This window comes from Rhinatrema bivittatum, chromosome 3, assembly GCF_901001135.1.
Source record: "Rhinatrema bivittatum chromosome 3, aRhiBiv1.1, whole genome shotgun sequence".
Classification (NCBI taxonomy): Eukaryota; Metazoa; Chordata; class Amphibia; order Gymnophiona; family Rhinatrematidae; genus Rhinatrema; species Rhinatrema bivittatum.
The window spans coordinates 37,775,354-37,802,716 of NC_042617.1; the positions used below are offsets into that span (position 1 = coordinate 37,775,354).

At 45.5% G+C, this 27,363-nt stretch overlaps 1 protein-coding gene across 1 annotated transcript in view; it reads right to left on the reverse strand.

Annotated features, from left to right (window-relative positions):
* Positions 1 to 27,363, reverse strand: part of HHIPL2 (HHIP like 2) — a 67,387-nt gene that overhangs the window by 9,384 nt on the left and 30,640 nt on the right. The window contains exons 5-7 of the mRNA XM_029593148.1: positions 24,558 to 24,684; positions 23,368 to 23,513; positions 19,599 to 19,680 (exon numbers count right to left, since the gene is read on the reverse strand). Coding sequence (XP_029449008.1) covers positions 19,599 to 19,680; positions 23,368 to 23,513; positions 24,558 to 24,684 — 355 coding nt within the window. The remainder of the gene's footprint in view (positions 1 to 19,598; positions 19,681 to 23,367; positions 23,514 to 24,557; positions 24,685 to 27,363) is intronic.

The following is a 27,363-nucleotide window of genomic DNA, read 5'->3' on the forward strand; positions in this document are numbered from 1 at the left end:
CTCAGCTGATATCAGACACAGTTCAAGTCTAGAGTCTTTATTAAAGAGAAAGAGCAGCACTACCCGCGGAGCGGGAGGTGCCAGAGAAAGTCTCTCAGGCACTGAGGTACCACTGGGCAGTGGAATGGGGGATGCCCAAGGAGGGTACCTCAGAACAGATGGTAATGGTCCGCAGAGCGGGTTACACTGATGAAGTCCTCTGTAGAGATGGTTATGGACCGCAGAGCGGGGTACACCGGAGAGGTCCTCAGTAGAGAAGGTAATGGTCTGCAGAGTGGAGTACTTATGGCTGTAGTAGCGATGGTTCCAGGGAAGCCCCGAGAAACGGGGCAGGTAGAAGTCCAAGGCGTTAGGCCCTCCGAGGAGCGGATAGCCAGAGATGAAGGAGAGGCCCCCGAGGAGCGAGTACCTAGGACGTCTCACCCAATGGAAATAGAAGCTGGAACGAAGGGTCCTTCAGTGAGCGAAGTGGAATTAGCAAGAGGGAACTCGTTACTAAGTAATAGGTAGGCAGGGCCAGCTGGCTTAAATGTGCAGGAGGATTGATGTCATTCGGAGGGGATGCCCCCGAGGTTCCCGCCATAACGTGCTTAAGACTGGCCCATGCGCACGCGCCCCTATGTGATTCCGAAGGCATGATGGCGGTCGGCGGCGTCCCTGCCATCATGGGAGGCCTGGGAGTGGTAGGCAGGCTGGCGATGGCTGGCTGAGGCCTCAAGTCTTCCCAATGGAGTCAGGGATGTGAAGAAAGAGGTGAGCAACAGCAGTCACAGCCATCTGTGACCGATGGGTGTAACAGTATCCCCCTTCTTAGAGCCCCTTCCTGGGTTTTTGGCTTTCTTGGATGAGAGGTATGGAATTGTCTGATCAATTCCTTGTCAAAAATATTGACTGCAGGCTCCCAGCTATTTTCTTTGCGGCCAAATCCTTCCCACGAAATCAGATATTCCTAACGCTTCCCGCACTTCCTTACGTCCAAGATGTCTTCAACCTGATACATTATATCTTCTTCTGAAGAGAAAGATTGGGGCTCAGGAGGTTTCTTGGAGAATTCTGATAGGATGAGTGGTTTTAATAGCGAGATGTGGAAGGCGTTATGAATCTTGAGTGATGTGGGTAGACGAAGGCTGTAAGTGACCGGCCCCAGCCGGCGAAGTGCCGGAAACGGCCCGATGTATCTGGGAGCGAAGCGGGCTGATGGTAGCTTTAGATGAATAAAGCGGGTGTACACCAGAGAGGTCCTCAGTAGAGAAGGTAATAGTCCGCAGAGTGGAGTACTCACGACTGGAGCAGCGATGGTTCCAGGGAAGCCCCAGGGAATGGGGCAGGCAGAAGTCCAAGGCATTAGGCTCTCCGAGGAGCGGATTGCCAGAGAGCAGGTACCTAGGACATCTCACGCCACGGAAGTAGAAGCTGGAACGAAAGGTCCTTCAGTGAGCGAAGCAGAATTAGCAAGAAGGAACTTGTTGCCAAGTCGTAAGTAGGCAGGGCCAGCCGGCTTAAATCTGCAGGAGGATTGATGTCATCCGGAAGGGAAGCCCCCGAGGTTCCCACCATGACATGCTTAAGACTGGCCCATGCGCATGCGCCTAAGTGATTCCGAAGGCAAGATGGCAGTCGGTGGTGTCCATGCCGCCCCGGGAAGCCTGGGAGTGGTAGGCAGGCCGGCGATGGCTGGCTGAGGCCTCAGCCTTCCCAATGGCGTCAGGGATGTGAAGAAAGAGGTGAGCAACAGCGGTTGCAGCCATCTGCGACCGACAGGCGTAACACAAATAGAGTTTGAATCAGTTCAAGTTTTAAATTTGTGAGCATTAGTGCCAATTGTCAAGGCTTCAATCCTACCTTTGATAAATGGTGCTGCTACTTACAGCTTTTAATTTTGTGCTTATTCAACCCCTTTTTGTGTCCATTGCCGAGGGCTTCATTTTTGGCAGAAAAACCAAGAACAGCATTCTGCCACCTTTTATTTGGGACCTGAAAAAGCAGAACAGAGCTGGCAGTATATATCAATACTGGCTCACCCAAGGAAACAGTAGTGGAATGGATTATTTATGGCCTCCCAGACCTTGGAGGATGCAAAGAAGGGTAGAGCTGCTTACTCTGAGACAAGAGGTGTGTGTGTGTCCTGTCCATCACACCTGCTTAAGACTGGCCCATGCACGCGTTCCAGTTCCTTTTTGTCTACAAATTAAGCCCTGGTCAATATACAGTATGATTACAAGAACTGCCATCCATGAACATATTTCCCCTGTTTTGCAATCACTGCATTAGTTACCAGTGCATTAACAAATCCAGTACAAACTAGATGTTATAATACATAATCTCCTTACTAATATAATATCTCCCTGGATCACATTAATACTAAAGGCCTGATTTTCAAAAGCATTTACACGTTTAAAAATGGGTTTTCCACAAGCAAATGCACTGTATCCAAGTAAGTGGGTTTTTGAAAATTGCTACAATTTATGCCATTGAATTATACAGAGAATTTACCTGTGTAAGTGCACTTTATGTAGGCAAATGGCTTTTGAAAATTGCTACAATAGTAACTAAATTTACACATGTAAATCCTTTTGAAAATTACCCCCTAAAGTTATATGTCCCTTCTCGAACACTATAATCTTCCAATCAAAGTCTCTTTGATATTCCCTCCTCACATTTAGCCCGTCTTAGTATAACAAGAGAGAGAGTTTTTTTCCGGAGCTGGTCCCATACTATGGAATGCATTTCTTCCTATATCACATATCATAAAATAAAAGGTCCCAAAGATTTTTGAAAAGCTTTAAAATTTGCTTTATTTAAGATGGCCTTCCCCATTACAATCACAGCTTCTTAGCAACTACACTTCATAAACCAATTTCTATGATAATGATGCAGCTTTTCTCAAGCAGCTCATTATGTGACAGGTTCTCAGCTATTCAATCTCATACATAGATCCCCAGCACATCCTGATCACTGCTTTCTCCCTTTTCAGCTTAACAGATAATTATAGAGCAGCATTCATGAGATATTGTCTGTCTTATCTTTGTCTAAGCAGTATCCATGTGATATTAACTGTTATTTCTGCAAGAGTATGCATTGCCAGCTTTATTATGTATATTTTTATGTACCCCAGCCCAAACCTTGGAGGGAGCAGGAAACAAATTATTTTAAATAAATAGATAAATAAATAAAAATATACCATTTGTCATTTCAAATATAACTTACTTTTTCATGGAAAGTTGATTATAATAAATCCTAGCATCTTTCCCTCCAGGAATGTCCACTTGGTGTCTCTGTTAGCCAAGCAAAAAAAAAAAAACCCAGCACTGCCTTCCAGCCAAAGGCACCCCCCCTACTGACATTAACAAAGGTAATAAACATCACAATGAAGTAATAACAACTTTTCTATTAGCTTCAGAGGAACATTTGCTGTTCTACCCTGGCATTTCTGACTCAAATGGGATGTGACCAAGGGTGATCTTCTATGCAATTTAATTTACCCTAGCCAAACAGGGAAAAGAGCAATTTAATTAGCCACTAGATTACAGTAAATAAGAAATCATCAAGAATCCTTCTTTGCCTGAAAAGGGTTAATTAGCAGTAGGGGAAAAGAGGTGAAGGTAACATTGTACAAGGCTCATAACACCTTATCTGGAACATGGAGTACAGGTTTAGTCATCTTAATGTTATGAACAAGAAGTGGGAATTCAAAGAGACTAAACATCTCAAAGGGACTGAGCAAGCAAGTCTCACATTTGGACAGACGAGAATTTAAAACCTGGGCGCTGAGTATGAAAACTGGAGCTGATAGGGACTATGATAAAACCTGTGTAAGCATTTGAAGCCTGTACAAACAAGAAACTATTCAAGGAATGGCAGGACCAGGAGTTACAGGGTAAAAGATTAATTCTTTATAGTCAGAATAATGGAGGTCTGGCGTAACCCACCATCAGATCCTGCTGAGGCATCTTCCACTGCTGCACTTAAACATAAACCAGTCATACTGGTACCTGCTAACAAAATCTCTGGAACTGGGTTCAGGGCTAGATGACAGGTAAGATAAATGACTGGGACACTTGGAGGTAAGCGGCATACAATGCACCTGTGTCTTTATTCAGTCTAATAAATCTATGCCACAGTTTCTGCAGAGGGAGAGAAGACTCACTGGGCCAACTTCGGAAAGATACACACACAGCAAGAGCTATCAATGCCAGCCAAGAGGGAAAGCTGTGCAGGGCTCGCTGCTGGCAGTGGATTCCATCCCATCAGCACTTGGCCATCGGTGTGTGCCAATCGAGAGGCAAGAAGCCACCTGGAAGCCTTCTGTAAGCTTCTTGGAAAATATTTAGTAAACCTGGCTCTCCCTATTTTCTGCATTTATAGTGGAACTTGGAGCAGATTTGTCATCAGAACCCCAGCTACTCTCAGTAGTCAGGAATACAGTCTTATGTTCAGTTGTAGATATCAGTTTTGCCTGTGGATAAAGAAGCCACGCCGCAGTCATGAAAACGCCTGCTCACCCCTCAAAGAAAGAGGAGGTTGTGGTGTGCATTTTTCATGGGTGGAATTTCAGGTTCAGGAATTTCATTTTTAATTTGTATATACAATTGCTGAGGAATCTGTGTATTTAAAGTCTAAAACCAAATCCAGAACACTTCCAGATGAAAATGTATATGAATAAAGTAAACTCCAGGTCCCGTAACAACTCGCCTCTCTTCCCTCTCCTCCCAGCCCGGAGAGAGGAGATCTCTAGTCCCTTGGGGACTTTTCTTCCTCTCTCCTCCAGATTTCAGGGGAGAAGACCCTTGACCCCACGCTCACTCTCTTTTCTGCTTTTGGAAGCCATGGAAAAAAAATCTCATCCCTACACTGACCACGAGACGGAGGAACTGGAGTGCACCACACTTCAGGAATTTTTGTAATGGCTGTTGCACCATAGGGATGTATATTTGTTTGAGACAACAAAAAAAAAAGAGTCAAAAGAGCCCATTATTGTTTCATTTCACAAACTGAAAAATTAAAAATGAAAGTCATCAATTTTTTTTTATTTTGGGAAATAATGTGCCTTAATAGTAAAACAGTCAGCCTATTAGCAAAACAAGATGCTCTATTTGCTAGCTAACAGCGCACATTATTTCCCAAAAAGATAAAAATAAAATAAAAGCCCCAAAAATATAAAACAAAAAATCTCCAAAAGACAAAAAAATGAAATGAAGATAAAAGTTAATGCACGCATCCCTATTGCATAAACCTTTTCTTTTGTTTCTTGTTTTGACTGCTTTTTTATTTTCCTAAAAAAAAAAATAATCTATATTTTTCAGCCTTACTACACCTTTTTTACTTTTCCTCAACTGTGCAGGGCAACAGGAAATACCCAAAGAGCAAGTTTGCTTACCATAAATGGTGTTTTCTGTGGATAGCAGAATGAAGTAGCCATGACTCTGGGGAACATCCTCCAGAACTCTAGGTGGCAGAGCTTTCTCAAAGCACAGAGTCCTCACTGGGGAGGCGGGCAGAAATTACATGGCTAATTCATTCTGCTAACGATCGAAAACACCGTTTACGGTAAGAAAACTTGCTCTTTTCCGCAGATAAGCAGGCTGAATTAGCCATGACTTTGGTGAGTCCCAAGCTGGAAGGTTAGAGCATTGGCGCCCCCTGAGGGCAGTGTATTGCCTCTTCCAGTTTCTGATGACGTGATCAACCTGACCAGTGGTTGCAGACAGTCTCTCATTTGTCCTCGATAGAAGAGGGGTCGATCCTCTCTACCCTCTGTGGCCACCTGCTGACCAGCAGTGATCTATTGTGTAAGGCATACAACAATGTTCGCATGGCAGCTCACGAATGTCCATGACAAATGCATCCCTCGAAGTGCAATGGATGCCACAATTGCTCTGTCTTGGTGGCCTCGGTGCAGCATCAGAATACTTTGCTTGCTGGAGCAAGACAGGATGCACTAGGACCCAGAGCCTGGGCACTTCATCTTGAAGGATGCCCCAGTTGGGAGTGCTAGACTCCGAGTGTACGCAGCAGTCACAGTAGGTTGGGCAGATTTGGGATCCAACGTGTGAAGACGCCTTCTGTGTCTGCCTTAAGTGGCTCTGGGAGATGGCTGGCACAGTTATCGCCCGAGTAAAACAGAGATCCGAGATAACCCCAGGAAGGTGAGGGCTTGTTCATAGCACTGCCCTGTCTCAGTGAGATTCGAGATATTTATATCGAGAATGTCGGTATATGAAAACCCTAAATAAATAAATAAATTAGATGAAGCAGTGGATAAACGCCTGTTTTTCACTGACCCTCTTTCCTGAACTGAGGGTGACCCGGGCAGACTTCCCCTCAGCACGATGTCCCAGGTGACAGCTGTCCGATGATGCATATAGCAGAAACATGGGTTGACTCAGGCTCAGGCTAGCGTTTCATGGGACCACTCTCCTTGATTGCTGGCGTAGCCGAGAGATCCTTCAGCAATCTGGAGTTAAATGCTAGGTATGACACCAGGGAGTCATCCTGAGGAGATGATAGGCTACAATGGCATTCATGTGTCCTGTCCGATGCCGTTGCCCTTCTTGCTCGGCCTGGGGGAGAAAATCTTCTTCACACTTCCTGGGTAGCGGAGAAGGTTCGATCCATGTTCTCCACTCGACCTGCGTGCTTGGCACAATTACTGTGGTAGTCCTTCCAGGCAGGGTACTTACTGGAAGACCCCCCTACACCGTGCTTCCACGGTGTAGGGGGGTCTTCCAGTAGGTAGGTTCTTCCACGGTAGGTTCAGGTATGTTGATGTGTCCTTCAACCTCCCCAATGTTGGATGCTAGCAGGAGCGCATTGGGTGGAGGAAGGATCACCCTTCCTGACAGCAAGTTTTGTGTATGTCCATGAGTGTTAGCTTCCCAATGGGTGGACGAATCAGGCAAGCATCCCACAGTCTCTGTGGACCATTGAGGTCCTCAGTGTGATACTGATCCCATTCGAGCTTCATCTCTGAGTGGTCCTTGTTATATGCGGATATGAGGAAATTATATGGTAGCCTCTTCATCTCTGGGAACAGAGAAGCATCTTGTACTAGGTGAAGCCCGTGTGGGCAGATGGGGGAAGCCTGGATTCCCTGTTGCTTTTGGTGACCAAGGTGTACTAAGGCGGTCCCCCACCTGACGAGGTAACCTGCCACTGAATGCTAGATTCCCATTCTCAGGAGTATGGTATCACCGCATCTGTCTACTGTGGAATCCCTGCACAGGCTATGGCTATTCAGAGTGTGAAGGCCTGGACTCCTGTCTACTGCCAGATGAGTCCCACTTCTCGGCGGCCGTCTGCAGAGTCAATCCTCTTCCTTCGTTTGTATAGGGGATTGTCCTCTGGCCACCTATGCGGGCCATGATTACCGCCTTCACTGGAATCACTGGGTTTGAATCTGATGTGTATGGTGACCCCATCTTTGTTGGAAGCATGGTACATCCGTTGGCAGATTGCCTTCCTTTGGGCCGCCATGGAGGGTGACTAGCACCAGAGTTGCCATCTCTTACCCTCTTCATATGTCGATCTGGCCTGGTGAGGGGGGGCAGGCATTGCATCTCCGTGTTGCCTGCCTTGATTATTAGTGGGTTACGTATAATTGCATGGCTGATGCCGCTATCATTTTCCTCCTGGTTGACAGTTGCTGGCTGGGCACTGCACCCTGCCACTAATCTAGCCGCAGGCCATGGTCCTTGGATTTGGGTAGTCACATTTTGTTTTCCTTTATGCCAACTGTTGCCCAGGACCGTCAAAGAAATTTGCCAAATTTGGCGCTTCATTTTCCTGGTCTGTAACACATTGTTAGAACCCCTAAGTCATTCCTTCCTCCAGTGAGTTGAAGGGTCTGAGCCCCATGTGATTGATAGTGAGGCCAGCTTCCTCAGCCTTGCTGGTGGCTAGCTGGCCTTCAAGGCTGCCAGTTGCTGGTGTTCCAGTTAACAAACCTGTTGTGTCACCTATTTTCTGAGTGGGTGACTATCCCTTTAGAAAGATGTCTCATTCCGGGGGAATAGAGGTAGACCTGAGATCTGCCTCCCCGAGGCTTCCCCATCGCAATGAAGCACAGGGAAGCTGGACTGCACTGTGGCAGGATCATTGGCGCCCCAGTCGCAACTAACACTGCTTTGATGATATCTGAAGAGGTTGTAGTATGCCATGAACCTCCATCCTGGGGTCAGGCAACCTCAATCAACATGACCAATGCGCTGGACAGGAGAAACATATTCTTCCTTCTTAGTCAAGAGGATGGTTCAACCCCATGCGTGTAAGCAAGATGGACTGACCGCCTCACCACTCTGTCATCCTGAACAGAGAGGTGTTCAGTCGGAGAGTTTTGAGCATAGGCTTGCATTTATTTATTTATTTACTTTTATTTGTGTGATTTTATATACCGAAGTTTGGAGCAAGCCTTCACTCCAGTTTACAGATAAAACAACTTATTACAGTAGACGTGCATGGGAAGAGTTTCTCGAAGAGCCTATCTCGGAAGTGCTAGAGTCATCTCAACGACTGGCAATACTCTCCTCCAATGAGGCCTAACAAGGTAAGTCCATGTACACCTGCTGACTGGCCTCCTAGGCCTTGCCTATAGTTATGCTGGAGCAATGCCTCCACAGGTCAGCGTACTTCCAGCATCGACTCTGCACGTCGATGCGTCGGCCAACTCTCCCCTGCACCTCAATCAGGTCGTGACACCTCTGTGCCAGCGAAGGGGGGTACGCAGCTTGGGATCCCCAAATGGGAAGACACCCGCTGCTGAATGAGCCAGTGCTCCAGCTTCAACCAGTCACTCCGACACTTCAATGCAAATGCTTCAATACATCAGATGCATCGCATCAATGAAGCACGTGGAACAGTGGCGTAGCCACGGGTGGGCCTGGGTGGGCAGCTGCCCACCCAATTTAGACCCAGGCCCACCCAACTGACACCAGAACTGCAAGGCTGTCGCGGGATCCCATCCCCGCGACAGTGAAGAGGAGAACCCATGCTTGGCGCGCCATCACGGCACACATGGGGAAGCGCTGCTGCGGCCGTATGGCCGACCGATCTTCCTGTTTGGGGGGGGGGGGGAGAGGAGGAGAGCGGAAGCGCCGCGCACAGTTTCCGCTTCCTCCCCCCAGAGCAGGAAGATCAGCTGCCTCTTCTGCTGCCACTGGCCTCCTGCGTACAGCCGACCGATCTTCCTGGGGGGGGGGGGGGGGAAGAAGAGCGGAAGCGCCGCACACAGCCTCCGCTCCCCCCCCCCAGCAGGAAGATCGGTCGGCCGTATGGCTCGAAGATAGCAGGAGGCCAGTGGCAGCAGGAGAGGCAGCTGATCTTCCTGCTCTGGGGGGAGGAAGCGGAAACTGTGCGCGGCGCTTCCGCTCTCCTCCCCCCCCCCCAAAACAGGAAGATCGGTCGGCCATACGGCCCGAAGATAGCAGGAGGCCAGTGGCAGCAGGAGAGGCAGCTGATCTTCCTGCTCTGGGGGGAGGAAGCGGAAACTGTGCACAGGCTTGAATGTGTATGTGAGGATGAGAATGGGAGCCTTGTGTGTGTGTGGGTGAAAATCGGACCCTGGGTGTGTATGGGAGTGAGAATGGAGTCTTGAATGTGTGTGGGTGATAATGGAAGCTTGAATATGTGGGTGAGGATGGAAGCTTGAATATGTGGGTGAGGTTGGAAGCTTGAATATGTGGGTGAGGTTGGAAGCTTGAATGTGTGTATATATGGGTGAGGATGGAAGCTTGAATGTGTGTATATATGGGTGAGAATGGGAGCCTGGGTTTGTGTGTGTGGGTGAGAATGGAAGCTTGAATATGTGGGTGAGGATGGAAGCTTGAATGTGTATATATATGGGTGAGAATGGGAGCCTGGGTTTGTGTGTGTGGGTGAGAATGGAAGCTTGAATATGTGGGTAAGAATGGGTGCTTGAAAGTGTGTATGTATGGGTGAGAATGGGAGAATGGGTTTGTGTGTGTGGATGAGAATGGGTGCCTGGATGTGCGTCTGTGTGTGCATAAGAATATAAGCCTGGGGAGGGGTGAGAAAGTGAGAGCTTGTATGTGTGTCTGCAGAGAATGTGAGCTTGGGGGGGGGGGGGGGAGAGCATATGAGAGTGAGAGCCTGAGTGTGTGAGGAAGTCTGTGAGAGAAAGCATTTATGTATATATATGTGTGTGTGTGTGGAAGGGAAGAAGACAGTAGTAGAAAAGACACTGAAGAGGAATTAGGAAATGAGCGACAAGGGAAAAAATGGGAAAGAGAGACCAGGACCAACTGATTAGAAAAATACAAAGATCAGACAACAAAGGTAAAAAAAAAATATATATATATAGAGAGAGAGAGAGAGATGTTAGCAATTTAAATATGTCATCTTTGGGAATGTGCATTCTTATATTTTTGTATTTTGCTCTTTCTTAAGTATTCCACTGTTCAGACATTTTAGTTTCTCAGGCTTTCTATTTTGGCTTTATCTACATGTTTCTGTTTCTAATTTATAGTCTCTTATTTCTATATTAGGTAAGGGTCAGTCTCAGTTTTGCCTGTTTGTGACAGAAATGAGTATTTCTAGCATATAGTTTCTCTGTAGTAGTAGTCCAGCCTGTTCTGTTATTCCCGTAGGTGATGTATTAATGTTCTAGGGCCTGGTGTAGTATTTGCATTGCTGCTTTTTCATAAGGTTGCTGTTTGAATCCTGAGAGTCAGTGCTGTGATTGTTTGGCAAGGTTCCAGATGCCTCTTTCTTTGCAAGAGTTTGTTACTTCACAAAATAGCAGTGGAGGGTTATTTTTTGCTGAGATTACACCAGAATTTGAATTTTTTTTTCATGTTACTTGTAATGTGAATTGCCCTAGCTTTGTGCTGCACCTGTTCTGATGATTAATTATATTTTATTGTATTTATGAAGATTTCTGGGTTTCTGCAAAGATGGTTCATGAAAGAATACATTAATTTTTGTTTTATTATATGATTGGATTTGATTGTTTTCTATACTTGAAATAATTGAAGTAAATTATTTTAAAGTTTCATACATGACACATAATGGCTGTTGCAAACTACTTAGAAAGCCATTCTAGGGTGCAGTATATGGCATTATTTATCAGTAAGAAAACAACTAGTAGACCTGCATGCCTTGTGCCCACCTATGTTAACCTTGTGCCCACCCAAAAAATCAATTCTGGCTACGCCACTGACGTGGAAGCCTCGACTTCAACGAGGCACACTGATGGGTCAGGTTTGGCGAAAGCGCTTGGATGCATCGAATGGATGGAAGCGCTTGGATGCACTGAGTGGATGGAAGTGCTTCAATGCATCGAGTGGATGGACATTCCACGATGTTCCACTCTGAACTGGCATGGGGTGCTTAACAGAGTCCCTGGCTCACCATAGGACCTTGCTGAAGAGGCCCTTTCTGTTCTTGCGCTCAGGGAAGTCCCATCTGGGCCCTGGAGCAGACTCAACAACACCTGGTCTGACCCAAGAGCACAGATCCAGCTTTCACCAAAGATGAGATTTGTGCAGTGTTCTCTCAACCTAGCTTGATGTTACCCAGGTAGAGAGTCCATCAAGCTAGGTTGAGAGAACACTGCACAAATCTCATCTTTGAGTGAGCGTCCTCACTCCAAGGGTCATCAAATCTTCACAAGTGAGCACTGTTCTGTTTGTACGTCTCACTTTGAATGTCAAAGTGGCCCCTAACCCCTACACTAATACCTAAACCTTACCTCGAGTTACTAGGTTGGACTCCCATAGAGATATAAATACCTATCTAGTGTCAGGGAATCATGGCTAGTCTCTCTCTCTCTCTCTCTCTCTCTCTCTCTCTCTCTCTCTCTCTCTCTCTCTCTCTCTCTCTCTCTCTCTTTCTCACAGCTTAACACTACTGAAAAAAGTGTAGCTAAAATCAGCATTAAAGCTGTGCAATAGGGCTCCACAAAATGGTAAACTCCTCCTCTTTTTTAGATTTGCATCACACCACACGATATGGTGCTATCATATGCATTAACAGCACTTTTCACATGCGAAAACACCTTATAGCATTTTGATAAATGACCCTATCTGTTAGTTACCATGATTGATTATGATGTTCAATAAAGAGGCAGCCATAGTACAAACTGAACATAATTGTCTCTGTTCTGTCAATTGTTTTAAGATCATAATCAGCCATTTGAAAATTTCTTGCTTGTTTATAGAATCCTGTTCATTGTACATTAGTTTTTGACAACAGACTAAAAGAAACTTAAGTGAGTCTTCCTAGATAAACAATGCTGCTATAAGGTATTAGACTGTATTAAAAGTTTTAATAAAAGGTCTGAAGCTGAAGAGAGTTTTGTAGCTATACTGTATATCTATGATCTTAAAAGTTTATATATATAATATCATCTTAGCATTCTTACACTGATTTAATGAAAGATATCACAGCCAGCACAAAATTCAATTTGGGGAGGAGAGGAGAAGAACAGAATAGTAGGGGTGTGCATTCATTTGAAACAAGACAAATGAGCCCATTTATGTTGTGTTTCAAATGAGGGAAGAAAAACACAAATACTGTATATTTGTGGGGTTTTTTTCATTTTCGTAAATAGTTCACACTATTTACAAATAGCACACATCATTTCAAATAGTTCATACTATTTGCTGAAAATTAAAACATGAAAAAAATGAAAACCCCCCCCAAAAAACAAATACAACTCTGATAATGAAAAATAAACACATCCACCCATAAAATGAATAAACTAAAATGAAAAATATTGCATGTGCACATCCCTAGAGGACAGTAACATTACAGAACCTGGAGTGGTCATGTATGGGCACAGAAATATTACAAATCACCAGTTAGGAGAAAGGAAAGTTGTATATATTTTGTATCTACAGTAATTATGAGTAATTATCAATGTACATTCAGCCAGAAGGTGTCATTACTGAGCAATGGCTGAGACTCCCACCTCTCAGGGGCAGCGCGCTACCTCTGCAGCATCCCAGCCCCAGCCAGCCCAGGAAGCAGAAGCCTGGCCTGGGACCCAAACCCAGACCCTCTGAACATGGTGTGCAGAAGCACTTGCCATTGAGCCATCAAGCTGGCCTACAGTCCCCTTTTTTAATTTTATTTTAATTTTTTTTATTTAATTGTTTTATTTTATTCTTTTGTTGTTGTTGTTGAGCTGCCAGTTTTGTCCTGCTCCTCTGTACTTCCAGTTAAATCGGAGCCAAGGCTGGGATCTGGCATCATGAGCCTTCATTCACAACTCATGGATCTTTCCCCCTTTTTTATACCCCGAAACTATGTCTGCTCTGGTCATTGCAGAAATAATACCAGGCCATGGACCAGGGATCCTTCCAGAACTCTCCTGTCATGGACCCTGAATGTGGCCACCACTCTTAAGCAATGACCATGACACCTCCCCACCCCCAGCTGCTATTAATGCTGCCTCCACAGTATCCACAGCCACTGCCCAGCCAGAGAGCGGAAGATTTGACTCGGAGATCAAATGAGAGATTTTCCACACAACAGTTCACAGTACTACAACTGAGCCAGTGGGCTGGCCCCTCCCATCCCATTAGAGGCATTCCTGAATGAAGTACAGTAAGAACACCTGAGAGGTAGATCCTGTCCGTCCATCTGTCTGTGACCTCATATCGCAAGCAGAATAACGGGAGGTAGGATGCTGCGTCTTGTGTGATCCGGGAGCGTGTTGTGATATGCCGAGTTTCATGCTGGTTGGATAGAAACTTTCAGGTTTACAAGAACGCCTCTCCCACACCTGAATACTCTCCATGGTAGTATGCTTTTTGTACTTATTTACATATGCAATTCATAAAAAGAAGATATGCAAAGTTCCAATTAGAGCAGCCTTGCCTACAATTGCTATAAAGTACACTGGCTGGGTAGCATTTGCCAACTCTTCATTGATATTTTAGCCACTGGTGAGGTTAAATGAAGAGCGACAGGGACAGGTTAAACGTGAGCATGCACATCAGGTGGCATTAAAGATACCATTGTTCCAGTCCTGTTCCAGCGTCCTCCTGTTCCAGCATCCTTCTGCTCCAATGTCTGTCTATCTCAAGTAGTACCTCCGGACTGACTCTCTGGTACTGACCTCTGCCTGTTCCTTGACCATTCTGCTCGCTGTCTGGATCTTGACCTCTGTCTGCCTTGTGACCTCATCTGATCTCTGGAACCCTGACCCTTGCTTCATGGACTACTCCTCGGACTGATCCTCGGAACTGACCCCCAGCTGCCATTGACCACATCTCCTGATTCTGGCTTTGTCCCTTGCCTTATCATCACCTACGCTGTACTGGCCTTCCTTGCTTCTCCAGACCTACAGCCTGGAGACCTGACCGCACTCCTTTGCTGCTTGTGGGCACGCCTCTCTACTACCTCTCTGGGAGACCCTGTGAGGCCCACCTAAGTCCAAGCGGCCCGGGTCCCTATGGGCTCCACCCATAGGGGGGGACCGCGGGCTTCCAGTGGTGAAGCTCATCCTAGCCTCTGTCTCCTCCTGTGCTCCGCCCCCTGGGGGCAGGTGCTTCCTGGTCCCTACCAGGGAGCCGTTCCACACTGCTCCAGGACAAGGGTCCACCCCCGAGCGCAACATATTTCATGTATTTTGTGTGGGGTTTTTCTGTTACCCGCTGAGACTGGTGAATCAACGAGATCAAAATATTATAAATAAATCTACAAAATTATTATTTTTTTAAAATAGATCATTCTATTGATTACCAACACCACTGGATTAAAAAGATTTCAGTCTAATTCAGGTGAATATTTGGCACTGAAAGTTTAAACAGGTCGTGTTTGTTTTCTGTCCTTCTGTCCCCACCCCCCACCCCTGACGTATGCACAGCACATCATTCTTTTAATGTGCCTTTCCTTGGAAAAGTGAAATATCAAATAGAAGTAAATAATAGTGTGCAGGTTTTAAAAGCATATCCTCTACAGCTAGCAAAGACGGATATCTTGCACTTCCACGGTAACTTCATACCTAACAGGCTCTTTCACAGTGTAGGCAGTGCAAACAGTATTCCTGATAAAAATAATAATAATAATAATAATAATGCAATTCACAACCGGGCTGACGTTTAGTCCTAATTTGCAGCAGTATAGGTAAAGTCTTCCTCTTCTTCTAGCACCAGCCCTGTCATTTCCAAACCATCGGTGAGGTCCCTGGAGTGGGATACAGAAGACTTGCAAGGCAGTCAGCGTGAAGCCCCATTAGGAAAATCAATAGCCTGCCTGCCCTTTCTGGGAGTTTAAAAAGGCAGCGCCTTTTATTTTTTTGTTTAGTGACCTGCATTTATGTGTATTCAAGTAGACTGCTTTGAACAGGCAGTACACATTGTTCCCTCTGGACACGGTATTATGCAAAAATTCAAGGTGGTTTAGTCTGGCGCACACTATTTTATTTATTTAAAAGTCTTACAGTCTGCATGGCTGGGGATGGGGGACTGTTAAAGACCAGGCTTTTTGAGAGATGTGATTTTGTGATGGGTCCCAGTGTTGGCGTTGCTCTTGTGTGGGCTTCATATAAAAAAAAAAAACAAAAACACGATCTGGGAATTGCTGTGCGATTGAGAGATGTCGTTTCCTCGGCATCTGTACTGACTTTTGTGCTAAATTTGCCCTGCCAACGCAGCCTAAGACAGATGTGCTTCCTTGGTTAAACATTTACCATCCACAGAAACTTAAAATAAAGCAGGAAGGAAGGATTTTGTGCCCTCCTATGTGGCAGCCCTTCTGAGCCAACAAAGTGCAAATAGGAACCAACATCCCAAACACGCAAACCTGCCAAGCATATCATGGCAAGGCGTCAGGAAAATGCAAGTGTGTTACTGCTATTCAGAACCCTTTGAGGTCTGTGCTACTGTGGAGTAATCCTAGCCGGGCCTAATGGAACGATTCTTTCACATCACACACACACATTTCCAATTCCATTCCTCGGGGCATCTCCAAAGAGCCAAGTTTTTGAAAAGTCTTATGGTTTATAAAAAAAGAGGATTCTCTGCCTATACACCGTGAATTGGTAAGTCAAGCTCTCTGGTGGGGAAAGGTTGACATCGGGGATGGCTGCAGTGGCAGAGTCACATTGGGACAGAAGTAGTCCATTGCAGAAAGTGAGAAATGTAAATAACAGGTCTGAAGCCAAAATGTTTTTTTGAAATCTTTTCTGTAGGAGGTTTATCCTAGCAATGAGCACTGAGAGTTAGGAGACCTGGGGGGGGAGGGGCTTGTGAATTCTTAGCTCAGGTCTGTTGCTGGCTCTGTGCGTGACCTGTCCACACATGACAGTACCTCCCCATGACTCGCTCTGCCCGCCGGGAAACCTGTAATTGCTTTATCGATATTATTAGTGCTTCTTTCAAAGCTCTAGAAGCGGGATTCTCAACTTGTTCCTTGGGGGGAGGGACACATAGCCACAGTCTGTTCTGCAGGATAGCCGCGATGAATATGCATGAGAAAGCTTGGCATAGATTAGAGGCAATAAATGCAAATCTCTCTCGTGCACATTCATCCTTAAAACCAGACTGGCCAGGGTGGGTCCCAAAGGGCTGCGTGGAGAACTCCTGCTGGTGGATTATGCGCCAAACCCAGCAGCTCTTGCCGTTATCACAGAGGCAGCTGACCGCATGTTTCAGAAGTGCTCCAAATGGACAGGCAACTCTGAGCCTGCTTGGCTTACAAATGCACATTATTAAACCATCAGCAGATTCTAGGGGCCAGATATATGGAAGGGGACAAATCCACAGGGGAAAAAATGCAAGCAAAGGTTTTATGTACAAAGCTTCTGTAGGACGTTTACCCCAATTATTACATTTAAACTTAGGTGCAAAAGCCCCACAGCACTTTTTGCACAAGTCTTTGTATGCATAATTTTTTTTTTCAGTGAAAATTTCTGAAAGGAAAGAAATTCAAGAAATGAAGTGAAGGTGAAGGTAGGATCTCTAAAATCATCCAAGCAATCTGACTTGCAGGCATTTTGCATTTCTCCCTGCTTTTGACAGATCTTTACATCTCATTCTATGCCATTTATCCAATCATCTTCCTGCCCCTGGAAGATTCCCCCTTGTGATGTCACAATGCTGACCAATCAGGGTGGAACAAGGCGTTAACATACTCTATCTTTAGGAAGAACTTTCCTTTTGGGCCAAAATGTGATTTTTGACTACTGTTCCCCTATTGCAGTGCATTTTACTGAGAAGTCTCCCTCTTCTCTCATCTTCTCACAGAGTTTCCCTTCTGAAGAGGTCGTTAAATGCTGGTGGGTGTGAATATATTGATATTGAGTTAGCTCTGCCATGGCTTAAAAGCCCTGCCTTTCTCACTATACCTTGCCTCAGCTTAGGTCTCCTTTGCTGTAGTTGTGGCCATCATTGCTCTTGTTGCTTACGTTTTAGCTGCTGTTTGGCTTTCCGTTGCTGTTTGCCTTGTGCGTTTCCCTGTCTTGTGCTTGTTCTGTGTTTGGCCCCATTATCGTGGCCTTCACGTGCGTCTGACTCTGTTAGTATTGTCCGTCTCTTGTGGGCATCTAGTTCTGTGGGTGCAGGTCCCTGCTCATTTGGGTGGCCGTTAGTCCCTTGTCCTTGGACCATCCACGTCCTGCCGGCCACCAGAAGCTGAGGGGGGGAGGTGGAGCAGAGACCTGTCCCCCGGTCTCTGCTCCAGGCTGTCAAATCCCTGAATGCAGCCTGCCAGCTGCTCCTGTCCTGGAGGGGTTGCCCCTATAAGCGGCCAGTTTGGCCTAACAAGAACAGGTCCAGTCTGTCCCCTTGAAACAATGCTTGGCAGGAGCACCACCGGCAGTGGCTGACGTGTGCCTTCTCATGAGAGGAAGCCACTTCAGGATTGAAGCAGATAAGGGAGCAGCCAAAATCTAATTCACGTGACCCCCTATCGTAATAGCTGCAGATGCGATAATCCAAGGAGCACGAGTACTTAATAGTACCCTGTGCAATAGTCATCCCTGCCATGAGGTACATAAAGTAGTCCACCAAAAAAAAACCCAACAAAACCCCAAACAATTAGTTAAAGGAAAACCAGCAAAGTTATTGGCTAGGGATGTTGCTTTTAGCAGATTAATGAAGGTTTAATGATGCAAGCTTTAGAGAGGATGTTCGAAGTGCATTGCCTAATAATTCTGAAAGCTGGCAATTGGAAGCATTCATTAGCTTTATATTGGAGATTACCTTACCCCAAGCCCACTGCTTTTTATTTTTTAACCAGTGTTATCCAGAATCGTAGTTTAATGATGATTTATCTAAAGGTACAGTACTCTACTCTATGCTGCAGTTACTTTGCATTATCGTTCTTCTGATAGAGTAACATTACAGTTGCGCTTAGGATGCAGTGTTCAGTATCCCCATCCGCCAGGACTGGCTTGACCTGGGCACGCTGCAGAGGCCAGGGGGTCGAAGGGAGGGATGGAAAGCGAATGCCCCAACATTGGCAACCCCTGTCGGACGAAGTGGCATGATCTGAGGATACAGACTGAAGTTTGCTACATAAATCTAATTTTTTTTTTTTTTTTACAAATCCGCAAAGGCTTAACATTGCCCGGGTCATAAAGCAGAACAACTCATTTCACGAGCCGACAAAGGTGGTTTTCTTAGATCCTTTGCAGCTTGGTTGTGGATATTGTTCATGGAAGCCTTGATTCTCACAGAGAATTGTAAAGTGTCAAAGGGACTTCACGTGTGTAAAGCAGAGCTTTCGCTCCTGAAATGGTCCTTTGGAAAACTGCGCATAAAATGGCACTGGTGCACACTGCAGGCAATTCCTTTCACATGCCTCAGGAGAGTTGGGAATTACATGCCTGCTTTGTGATTTTAACACACGTGCACCGAGATTCGTCCCAACTCATGCACACCAAAGCAACAGGTGCGATCGTGGGGCATGCGGTTTTGCCGGAGTAATTTTCACAACGGACTTACCCAGGTTGAAAGTTTTTGCTTTGAATACAGTGCACAAATTTACGGGGGGCCTGTTCTAAAATTACCCTGCTAATGCATCGTTTAGCACCAACAAGATTTTATAACCCTAATGTGTGTGTCTGGGTTGCATGCGTGCATCACGGCGGAGTCTTTAATATCACTGCAGCACGTTTAACGTACGCGGCCTGGGCTTAATGGGGGCCGTTGTCCAAGTAATTTACGTGCCTAAACTCCGATTTATGCTTGTGAGTTGGCTTATGAAAATGACCCTGGGAGAAGGCTGTGGCAGGGGGAAAAGTATGCGAGGAACTCGATTCCATGCCTGCGCTTCCCCCGCACTTGAGGTAGGCGTTTTGACGGGGGGGGGGGGGGGGGGGGGGGCGAGGAAAGCATTTGTGTGCGCACGTTCAGGTTTTGAAAATGTGCACCCACATAAAGTTACAACGGCTCCAAAGCAGGGATAATTCGTATGCGTCCGCAAGCCCTGGGACTACTCGCAGATTCTTTAAAAACGGACATGCAGAAGTCTGCTTGGAAAGTTTGAGCAAAAGTCCGCTAAATTCGGGCTAGAGTACCGGCAGACTTTTACCTTTCCCATCTTATAAAGAAAGACAATGCTGCAGAGCTGAAACAATTTATATATGAGAGCACTGGATATCCACATATAAAGCAGACGCTATAAATACTGACCTTGCAGGATCAACAACTTTGTAGATGGTTCCCTGGGGTGCAAACGCACTTGGATAAGAAGTAGCCATGAAATAAAGTTCTCCTAAATAAAATAAAAAAGCAAAAGCAGGATTGGGGTGAAATGTTATCTCAAATGGCAGTGCACGTGCATTTTCTTCCATCTCTTGACCGAGTAATGCATCAGGGTTAATACTTTGAGATGCTTAAAGCAACAGCACGCCGTCCTCGCTCAGTTTTGGCCAGACGTGCGTGAGATGCACGGTGATCTCCTACCCTTCTTCCACGCCCATATTTTTTGGAGTCAATAGATATAATACTGGAAAGAGAATTTTTTTTTTTTTGGAAGATTTTTCCCATCTCTCCTGTGGTGTAGGCAGTGAGTGCTTGCAGCTTAACCAGCTGGGAGGAGGAGAGAAGTCTCGGGCAGATACAGGAGCCTGGCAGCCCCAGACATTAGCAGGACTGACCAAGGAAAGAAAATGCTCTAAAAAAATAAAGAAAACTTCAAATGTAGGTGTTGAAAGACATTTTAACAACTGTCTTGGCTATGCCTCTATGTTGCACTGTTGCTTTAAGTGCTCTATGTGACCAATATAGACTGTGTGACCAACAGAGACAAATTTTCATTTCTTTGTACACCAGGACTCCAAAAATGAACTTTTTATCCATTACATTACAATATAACTTGACAGTCAATCAGCAGCCAAACACTTAAAGTAGCAGTTCCACTATCCGGGCATAACAGGACCGGCTTCATGCATACCCATGGCTTCCAACTTCAGCCCTTAGAGTCCTGCTGGTCTGCCACTCAGCTCCACAAAAATGTTAAATGCACCCCTGTCAGCCAGCAGATATCACTCACCGTGTGCGAGAGCATTACCTATAAATGTGAAAAGCCATGCGGAGGGGCCTGGATTTAAATTTCCAGCTCAAGCCTTCCACTCCCCAGACCATGCCAAGGCTAGGGGGAGCTGTGGAGGCAGCACTCGCTGCCCCCTAGTGGAGGGAAGGGATTCCCAGCAGTCATTGTGCAATGGCAGATTCAGGGCCCACAGAAGCAGGGTTTTAGAAGAAACCCTGTGGCGATAGTCCTCGGCCAGGGGCCACGCTCCAATGACTAAAGTGAGTTGGGAGGAAAATATGAAATAAGGGGAATAATCCCCAGATAGTTGTTAATGAAGGCTCCTGATATCAGATCCCAGCAGACTGAGCTGAAAGCCCAAAAAATACAGGAGGAAACTGCCGAGTCAAAAAAGAAAGAAAGAAAAAGAAAACGCAACTTCGCATCATTTTCCAGTTGTGAAAGCACGAACGACAGACTTATAGATATGCCAAGTGATCCAGTTCAAGGAAGGAGATTTTAGGTCAGTCCTGCATTTCTGACGACCCCATTCAGATGCATTCTGGTACCTGCAGGGCTGATTTCAAATGGTAGAAGGCAGGACTACAAAGACCACAATGCCTTGGGATGGAAGTTCAAAAGCCAAGAGTGGCCAGAGGTTTCCCTCCTTGAGCTGGATCAGTTGGCGGCTCTGGATTTGTACCAAGATTGAATGTGAATATTGTAGGGCTGGTTGATTCCATATGCTCAGAGTGCAGGGGTGGGGGGGGCATCTGAGTTCAGAATCGGAGTTGGGACTAGGGAGTGAAGGAGGTGGCTGCCCCAGGTGTCAAGCCCAAGGAGGCATCATCAGCAAGGCTGCTTTTACCTGTGGGCATGAGCACATAAGTCTCTGCCCTGATGACTATTGTCCATTGCCCAAAATCTCAGGCAGCAGAGATCAGCCCTCAGCCTCCTACTCCAGCCCCTCCCTTCCCAGGCAGCATGCAAGGAACTGGATGGATGGGAGCCTGGAGTAGAGGGAGCGCACTGCAAAGCAAAGAAAACCCCTCCCATCCCTAATCCAGCCCCTTCTCCTATCTGCAGAGAACATAAGGGGGGGATGGGGGGGGGGGGATGGGACTGGAGAGGATTGCAGTTTTTATCTGCATATTTCTATTTCTAATTTGTGATCCCTTATTCTGTGTTCAGTGAGGGTCTGGCTGTGATCTACTGTGTGCGGAGGTGAAGTATTCTGCTAGCGTGTAGGCTTCTGGCTAGGGATCTCTGTAGCAGTCCAGCTTGTTCTGTTTTCCCACCAGGAGGTGTACTGGTGCTTCAGGTCCAGGTGGAATATTTGCAGTGTTGTCTTTTCGTGCAGGGTTGTTGCTGCATGGGTTCTGGGAGTTAGTGCTGTGTTGGAATGGCAGGCTTGCTGTATAGGTTCTGAGTAACATTTTGCAGGGTTTGTGTGTTACTTCCCAAAGTGCCTGGTATCAGAGGGACTTTGTGTCACTGTAACTGAAGGAACAACATCATTTGAATGTTCTTCCTATGGTGAGCAGTAAAGAGAAAAAATTGCAGTTCGGCCCAGCCTTTTCAGAGATTGCCTTCAACCAATGTAGTATGAATTTCTTTTACTTGATACATTTTTTGGGATCTTCTTTTTTTGCAGTCTATTTCCAAAAATCACAGAACACACACATTCATCAGACCCTGTGACATGATTTCTGAAACATATATTTAGCAAAGCAAAGTTTAATATTTAAAAGTATGCTGACCAGTTATGGGATTTTACAGGGTTATTCTGGGAAGGGTTGAGGAGGGGACATAGTGACAGTCGAGTTTAATTATAAAATCACAGGGGGAGCCTATGAGCCTGAAAATTAATTGAGGATGCACAAGGCTGAAGGCCTAGGGAAGTGGTCTCCAAACCTGTTCAGGGGGGACCCCCAGCCACTGTGGTCAGGATACTGCAATGAATAAGCTTGGGTAGGAGAAAGCTAGGGGCTGCCTCTCGGCTCACTCACGGGCTCGGCGCTGATCTTAAGTTCAGGGGGGACCCCCAGCCACTGTGGTCAGGATACTGCAATGAATAAGCTTGGGTAGGAGAAAGCTAGGGGCTGCCTCTCGGCTCACTCACGGGCTCGGCGCTGATCTTAAGTTCAGGGGGGACCCCCAGCCACTGTGGTCAGGATACTGCAATGAATAAGCTTGGGTAGGAGAAAGCTAGGGGCTGCCTCTCGGCTCACTCACGGGCTCGGCGCTGATTTTAAGTTTCTCCAACTATTGCTGCTGCCGCTGCAGAGAGATCGACAGCGCTGCAGCCTGAAGAGCACAGGAGGGAGGAGAGACAGAAAGAGGGCGAGGGGAGGGGGCTCCATTTAGCAGAGGTAAAGAGGAGAAGGCAAAGGGACTGACGGGGGTGCAACAAGAGTGAGGGGGCTGCTGGGCAGAGAGGGGGAGAGGGGGGATTCCTGCTGTTGGACTTGGGGTGGGTGGGGTGAAAGGGGGATGCAAGACATCTGTATGCATCCGGGAGGGGGTGCTGGAGAAGTGATAGGGGGGACGCAGGGCACGGAATGGATTGAGGGGATGCAGGAGAAGGCGTGGGGAAGAAATAGGAGGATTCATGGCACAGAGTGGAGTGAGAGGAGAAGGGGATACAGGGAAATGAGGGGAGGGGAAGAGAATGGGATTTCTGGGCATGAGGTGGGAGGATAAGGGGGGTGCTGGGTAGGAGGGGAGCTTTGCTGATGCTGCCGCCACTATAAGGAAAGCTGTGCCTCTGCGGCTGAAGGAGGAAGCGCGGTGCGGGAGCCGACACGGGTAAGGCAGAGGGGCCGTAATTCTGTCTATCTGCCCTGGGCACAGGAAAAGCTGGTCCCGGCTCTGTTCAGAGAGTAAAGAGGAGAGAGAGAGAGGTGGGCAGTGAGCGCATCACTGTACCTGCTTCGTCTTCAGCAAAGGAGATGATATATTTGTGGTAGGTGTTGATCAGCCTGGGAAAGTTACAGGTTTTTGTGTCACCCATGCAGATGTCCCGCTTCCTCCATCCCTTCGTCTTCTCATCTTCCTGCAAAGCCATAAGTCGACTGGATGAAAAATAAAATCTTATGTTTTAGGGCTCCGCGCTTCCATTTTGGGGGGTTAATTCCTGCTGAAACAGTAATTACTGGTCATTAACTGGTACCGTAATTCTGGGAGGAGCCTGTTCTGCGGCGTTCCCAAGTCCCATTACACGCCCATGTATCTGCAGATACTTAGCCTGCAGCGTGTCTCCAGCACTCACCCGCTGAGAGCACACCTCCCAAATTTCACATTACAAAGGGCTGACTCTTTCTGATGCTCAGTCTTTCTTTAAACTTTCTAAGCATCGCTATGTAATGTAGTAGATGACCGGTTTCTGGCTCCTGGAGTAACAACAGTAATTGTGTATTTGTGTTCATGCCTCATCAAATACTATTTACATATATGTGACATGATACATTCCCCACATATTGGGTATCCTGCAACTTTTTTTTTTTTTTTTATTACTTATAATCCTAAAGTTCATTAGAGCTGAATTGGGTAATTCACTAGAGGCCCACTGTAGTTGTACCTATGGAAAAACAAAAGTGTAATTTAAGTTACTGAAAACAATCTTTGCAGGCCTGCATCCTGTGGTCCAAACATACCTCCTTTAATTTGCAATAGGTTTTATCAGCCGATCTGTGGCTCATTTAAAAGTAGAAGAAGACTATATGTGAAAATGGTAGAAGTCTATTGTGAAGCCCTAAATTGTGCCTTGTAATTCTCCTTAAAAAATATAATCATTACTCCAGAGGCCGTAGGGATTCCCGGATGGTATCTGCCCCCAAGAAAGCGTTCTTCCACCTGTCTCTCAGCTACCCCTCCCCCCACCCCTCCACTCCGCTCTGCCACCTCTTGAATTATAGTTGCTATATTGTCCTGGTATCGTATTGTCGCCTTGAAGTAAGAGTTCCCATTCTTCATGTCCCTCTAAAATGGTAAATCTCATCATGACCCAAACCTGTTGGGTTTTTTTGGTTCCCCAAGCGGCTGACAGCCACCCTCACCCAGGGCCATCTATTCCCACAAACACCACTCAAGAGGAAATGAACTTGAGTCTCTCTTACCCATTCATGAAATCACCAAAAATGTACAGCCCATGCAGATTGGGGGACTCACAACCCCTGTATACGTAGCCTCCAGTGACAGATTTCCCCACTTTGTGCCCATAAGCGTAGATGGGAAGGATGTCATCTGTAAGGGTAGAGGAAGAGAACAGATTTCAGTGGCTCGGACATCAGGAGGGATTCAACAGCAATAGAAGATCATTGCTGTGCTTTTCTGCCATGCGGGACAACACTACAACATAAAAAATAATTAACCAATTTAATTACATAAGAACATAACATAAGAACATGCCATACCGGGTCAGACCAAGAGTCCATCAAGCCCAGCATCCTGTTTCCAACAGAGGCCAATCCAACTCACAAGTACCTGGCAAGTACCCAAACATTAAATAGATTCCAGGCTACTATTCCCTATTGATTAATAGCAGTTTGTGGACTTCTCTAGGAACTTATCCAAACCGTTTTTAAACTCAGATACACTAACTGCTATAACCACATCCTCTGGCAATGAATTCCAGAGCTTAATTATGCATTGAGTGAAAAATAATTTTCTCCAATTTGTTTTAAATGAGCTATTTACTAACTTCATGGCGTGCCCCCTAGTCTTTCTATTATTTGAGAAAGTAAATAATCGATTTACATTTACCATTTCAAGTCCTCTCATGATTTTGTAGACCTTTATCATATCCCCCCTCAGCCGTATCTTCTTCAAGCTGAATAAACTCTAACGTCTTTAGCCTTTCCTCATATGGAGCCATTACATCTCCTTTATCATTTTGGTCGCCCTTCTCTTCTCCATCGCAACTATATCTTTTTTTGAGATGTGGCAACCACAATTGCCTACAGTATTGAAGGTGCGGCCTCACCATGGGGCAATACAGAGGCATTATGACATCCTCAATTTTGCCATTCCCATCTTAATAATGCCTAACATTCTGTTTGCTTTTTTGACTGCTGCAGTACACTGAGCCGACGATTTTAATGTATTATCCATTATGATGCCTAGATCTTTCTCCTAATATGGAACCTAACATCGTGTAACTATAGCAAGGATTATTTTTCCCTACATGCATCACCCTTCATTTGTCCACATTAAATTTCATCTACCATTCGGATGCCCAATCTTTATTTATTTATTTGTTTATTTATTTATTTATTTATTTATTTATTTATTTATTTATTTAGAGGTTTTTATATACCGATAACTGTTTGCTCATCATATCGGTTTACATGGAACAGGTTAGATAAAATAACAACAATCTTCCAGCCTCACAAGGTCCTCCTGCAGTTTATCATAATCTGCTTGAGATTTAACTACTCTGAATAATTTTGTGCCATCCGCACATTTGATTTCTTGATTTGTATATTTCTGTTACATATAGGCCCTCTGCAAACATAACATATGCTAACAAAAGAATTTTCATCAGTGCCTGAAGAAATAGTAACAGAAGGACTTCAGCAACCCCCTCTATAGCGATGGGGGAAGTACCTTTTACAAATAGGGCAGGCTATCATACTCTTATTCATTTTGCTCTGTGTTGAGCAAATTAATGGAATCACCGCTAAAATAGAGAATAGTGCAGTTTCTGGAATCCAATGAATAGCAAGATCTAAGATAGCATAGTTTTACCAGAAGTAGGTCTTATCAAATGAATCTGATTCATTTTTTTGATTGGTGACCAGAGAGTTGGATGAAGGGAGAGCACTAGATCCCTGAGGCACTGGAGTGCCTCAGGGATCTGTATTGGGACCCTTACTTTTCAATATATTTATAAATGATCTAGAAAGAAATACGACGAGGGAGGTAATCAAATTTGCAGATGATACAAAATTGTTCGTAGTAGTTAAATCACAAGCAGATTGTGATAAAATGCAGGAAGACCTTGTGAGACTGGAAAATTGGGCATCGAAATGGCAGATGAAATTTAACATGGATATGTGCAAGGAGATGCATATAGAGAAAAATAACCCAAGCTATAGTTACACAATGTTAGGTTCCATATAAGGTGCTACCACCCAAGAAAGAGATCTAGGCGTCATAGTGGATAACACATTGAAATCGTCGGTTCAGTGTGCTGCGGCAGTCAAAAAAGCAAACAGAATGTTGGGAATTATTAGGAAGGGAATGGTGAATAAAATGAAAATGTCATAATGCCTCTGTATCGCTTCATGGTGAGACCCCTCACCTTGAATACTGTGTACAATTCTGGTCACCGCATCTCAAAAAAGATATAATTGCGATGGAGAAGGTACAGAGAAGGGCGACCAAAATGAAAAGGGGACTGGAACAGCTCCCCTATGAGGAAAGACTAAAGAGGTTAGGACTTTTCAGCTTGGAGAAAAGACGGTTGAGGGGGGATATGATAGAGGTGTTTAAAATCATGAGAGGTCTAGAACGGGTAGATGTGAATCGGTTATTTACTCTTTCAGATAGTAGAAAGACTAGGGGGCACTCCATGAAGTTAGCATGTGGCACATTTAAAACTAATCGGAGAAAGTTCTTCTTCACTCAACGCACAATTAAACTCTGGAATTTGTTGCCAGAGGATGTAGTTAGTGCAATTAGTATAGCTGTGTTTAAAAAAGAATTGGATAAGTTCTTGGGGGAGAAGTCCATTATCTGCTATTAATTAAGTTGACTTAGAAAATAGCCACTGCTGTTACTAGCAACAGTAACATGGAATAGACTTAGTTTTTGGGTACTTGCCAGGTTTCTTATGGCCTGGATTGGCCACTGTTGGAAACAGGATGCTGGGCTTGATGGACCCTTGGTCTGACCCAATATGGCATGTTCTTATGTAGTATA